This window comes from Etheostoma spectabile, chromosome 9, assembly GCF_008692095.1.
Source record: "Etheostoma spectabile isolate EspeVRDwgs_2016 chromosome 9, UIUC_Espe_1.0, whole genome shotgun sequence".
Lineage (NCBI taxonomy): Eukaryota > Metazoa > Chordata > Actinopteri > Perciformes > Percidae > Etheostoma > Etheostoma spectabile.
In genome coordinates, this window is record NC_045741.1 from 6,997,558 (window position 1) to 7,001,273 (window position 3,716).

The 3,716-nt window shown below is 44.9% G+C and overlaps 1 protein-coding gene across 1 annotated transcript in view; it reads right to left on the bottom strand.

Moving 5' to 3' along the window:
• Window positions 1-3,716, bottom strand: part of atpaf1 (ATP synthase mitochondrial F1 complex assembly factor 1) — a 13,742-nt gene that overhangs the window by 844 nt on the left and 9,182 nt on the right. Inside the window, exons 4-9 of the mRNA XM_032525398.1 lie at window positions 3,263-3,337; window positions 3,107-3,169; window positions 2,911-2,961; window positions 2,285-2,320; window positions 2,012-2,137; window positions 979-1,086 (exon numbers count right to left, since the gene is read on the bottom strand). Coding sequence (XP_032381289.1) covers window positions 979-1,086; window positions 2,012-2,137; window positions 2,285-2,320; window positions 2,911-2,961; window positions 3,107-3,169; window positions 3,263-3,337 — 459 coding nt within the window. The remainder of the gene's footprint in view (window positions 1-978; window positions 1,087-2,011; window positions 2,138-2,284; window positions 2,321-2,910; window positions 2,962-3,106; window positions 3,170-3,262; window positions 3,338-3,716) is intronic.

Here is a 3,716-nt window from a genome sequence, read left to right on the forward strand (position 1 = left end):
AATGCAGCCTTTAAAGCCAGGAAAAGACAACACTTTTCACATATTACAATATGTTGATATCCAAAATTTAAGTTGATATCTAGTCTCATATCACGATGTCTAGTTTAACATTCGAGCCAATGTTTTGAGTCTTTGAATGCATCGGTCAGTCTTGTCTAAACACGGCCGATAGTATGAGGACACCTGAACGTTACACCTGCGCGCAATTGTTACGGGCCGTCCGCACCAAGAACAATAAATATAAATATATAGTATTAAAAATGTTCTAACTCAAGTGGATGGCCGAGTCCACGCCACAACTATAACAACAACTTCAGTGGCGAAGGATGTGGTCGGGATCACGTTCGAGGAGATTTAATGAACGACAAACACTGACAGCCAATCAGAATCCATCTAAATTTCCAACATGACGGAAAGAGACGCCAAGATTGGTTGCACACGAGAGGCGTGGCATGATTTTTGAATTGTTAAACATCCGTATATTATTAGTAAGTATTTCTCGTGTCAAAGAAACCACTGAGAGGAAATGTTGTGTTGTGGATGCGATTATCGTACTGTCTGCGTTTGTGTTGCGGTGCTCTGCATAAAATGTACCTGAATTCCCAAACATGAAGGATATTCCGACAGAAATTTCTGTAATTATATGTTGCAACGTCTGCTGTAATTAGCGGATTTTGTATTATTATCAGCTGGCGCGTGCTTGACGCCGCTGTCTCCAGAACGTTCTCGTTCCGCAGCGTGGACGCTCACATCGTTATAGTCACAGCTAGAGTTAGAGTTATGGTTCTTGGTGTGGACGGGCCTTCACTGTCATTCCAAATCCATGAGCACCCACGTGCTGGTCTACGAGACGGCCGACAGCACGTGGACACCTCTGCCCACGTCCTTTTGGCCGTGTAGTGCACGTTATCTGAAAATAATGGGGCAGGCACACGGGTCGGCTCCATTAATGAGAAGAACTGCAGGTAAAGGGCTTACTATGAACTTGGGGTCCAGCTCGGCCGTCATGAGGACCACGCCCTTCTCATCCTTCAGGTCTGGGTAGTGGTAGAGGATCAGCTGACTGGGAGCGTTCTCGCCCAGCATCTGGACACCAACAGGGCGACAAAAACGGGAATTAAGTTCAGACTGCGAGCATCGGCCGTCCCAGGGTCTGACTCAAAAAAACACAGCGGGCCTTACGGCAAAAAGTTGAGACCGAGTCAGACAGACAGACTTGTGGGTGTGTGTCAGGCGGGGTGAGAGTCCCGTACAGGAACCAGGAAATATCACTGCCTCCATTGCTGCCACGAGAAAGTTTGAAAACGCCATGAGGGTAAAAAACAAAAAAGCCCTGAACTGCCCGGGACGTTGTGTAACAGCTGAGTGTTTCCGGCTCGTCCTTTTCCTAATAACGGTCTATAAAGGTCCTCAGAAATTAGAGAAAAGAGGCTGCAGAACTCTATTGACGTTATTACGTTTTCTCTTCAGTATCAAAGTAATAAAGTGACAGTTGTCTGTAATATTTTCATAAAATATTCCGACTTAAAAAAAGAAGAATTCCGACTTTTTTTAAATGCCATCAAGCACAAAAGCTACGAGCAGAACGCTGAACTCTCTCTGGAAGCTGCTAAAACGCAGCCCAGGCTGCTCTGATCAGAGATCTACAGAGATCACACACACACACACACACACACACACACACACACACACACACACACACACACACACACACCTCCTCTTCTTCTTTCTCGCCTTTGAAATAAAGCTGCCTTCAAGTGCAGTCGGAAACGGTGAGACGGAAAACAGTAATTGTGAAGTAAAACATGTACTTTTAGGACATTAACGTGACAGAAGAACGTTTGTGTTGGGTTTAAAGCTGCGATTCATAATTTCTGTGAAAATTGTATCGCCGAGCCACGCCGCGGGAACTTCAAAGTGATTTAATGAAGGGAGCAGCTGCGCTGGTAGAAGCCCAGAGAGCGCCGGGCTTTCCCAGCCGTATGTGAAGGCAGCGTGTGATCCGGTTTACCTGGACGTTGATGAGGGAGGTGAAGTGGAGCTCGGGTCCGGACCACTGACCCAAGAAGAACTCGTACCCCTCTTTCTGAGGCAGAGCGTAGAGGAACTGAGGAGCAGGAGAGAGGACACACAGACGCTGATTAAACTAATTATTACTATTTTTTTATTTTTAACTTGCAGCATGACTGTGATGGTAGTTAAGTAAGATTTGGATTAAATGTTTTTGATGCCAAAGCCAACACCGTTTCAGTGTGGCAGCGGGGAATCACCATCGGCGCACGACTTTGGATCTGCTCACAATCACCTCGTACATCTGGGTCTGCAACATAAGGGAGACAGGTTATTGGATCTTAGACATGTGGCACAATGTGTGTGCACACACACACACCCACACACACAACACACACACACACACACACACACACACACACACACCACCACACACACACACACCACACACACACACCACACACACACACACACACACACAACACACCACACACACACACACACACACACACACCACACACACACACCACACACACACACACACACACACACACCACACAGGGAACTTTCCATAAATCATCTCTCAATGCATTTCTCTTTATGGGTGAGGGTATGTGATGGGGGGGATGCATAGTCTCCTGATCCATGTAATAACTGGCCTTTAATAATAAACATGTGCCTGCCTCTATGGGAATTTAACAAAGGGGTGTGTGCATTTATGCCTCCTGTATTTTAAGGAAGAACATTTATTTATTCACGATACATTATTCATTCACAAAGAAAATTGGTGTCATCAAAAGGTTGGATTTTCCTAAATTATTTTGAATTAAGGCATAAAGATCAATTTCCAAAAGAGATATAGATATATTAAATGTAAACAGTATTTGTTAGGAGACTCACTGGGATCACGGCGCTGATTGTGTCCTTGGTCGAATAATATTTCATCCAAAGCTGAGAGACAAACACAAAACGTCCCGACAGTTTTATTAATTTTATCAGTTTTATCAGTTCTATCAGCTTCAGATGGTTTGAGAAGCACAGAAAACCATCGGAGGTTAAACTGAGGCGAGGCTGTGGTTCCCCGACGAAGACTCACCTCAGCGATCTCCTCGCCCGTCTTGTCCGCGATCATCTCCAGGTTCAGGATGGAGTCCAGCGTCTGGGGAACACATTACACAGGCTGGGACCAGAACACACTCCATCACGGCCTAAGGCTGTACTGAATGTCCTCGTCTTTCATTTGTCTTTTTACATTTGAAGGAGAACTTTTACTGGACGTTTTCCAATGAAGCTTTGAATGTCTGTCATACTTTAGGACGTCACGGCCCTAAAAAACAACAATAAAATCCACAGGCAACATCCTCGCTCTGGTTATATACTCCTCATTTAGAGTGCTGGATGGCTGGGCAATTAACGGAAATCTAAATCCTGAATACGATTTTGGCTCCTACTGAGCACAAAAGCAGAATAATCGAGAAAATACCCCCCTAAAAAAACAACACCACGGTAAACATGCTTCCAATATGAGGCGGGGGGTGTTCCTCCTGGTCTGTGTTGCCTTGCCGACGGTTGGTTCAGACATTTTGTTTTGCTTCGACTGTATGTGGACCATAGGCAGGCTGGGAAAACTCATATTAATGTTAAAAACCTCATAAAGGGACATTTTCATGCCAATGAGCAAAATGAGCAAATTGAAATCAATAAAA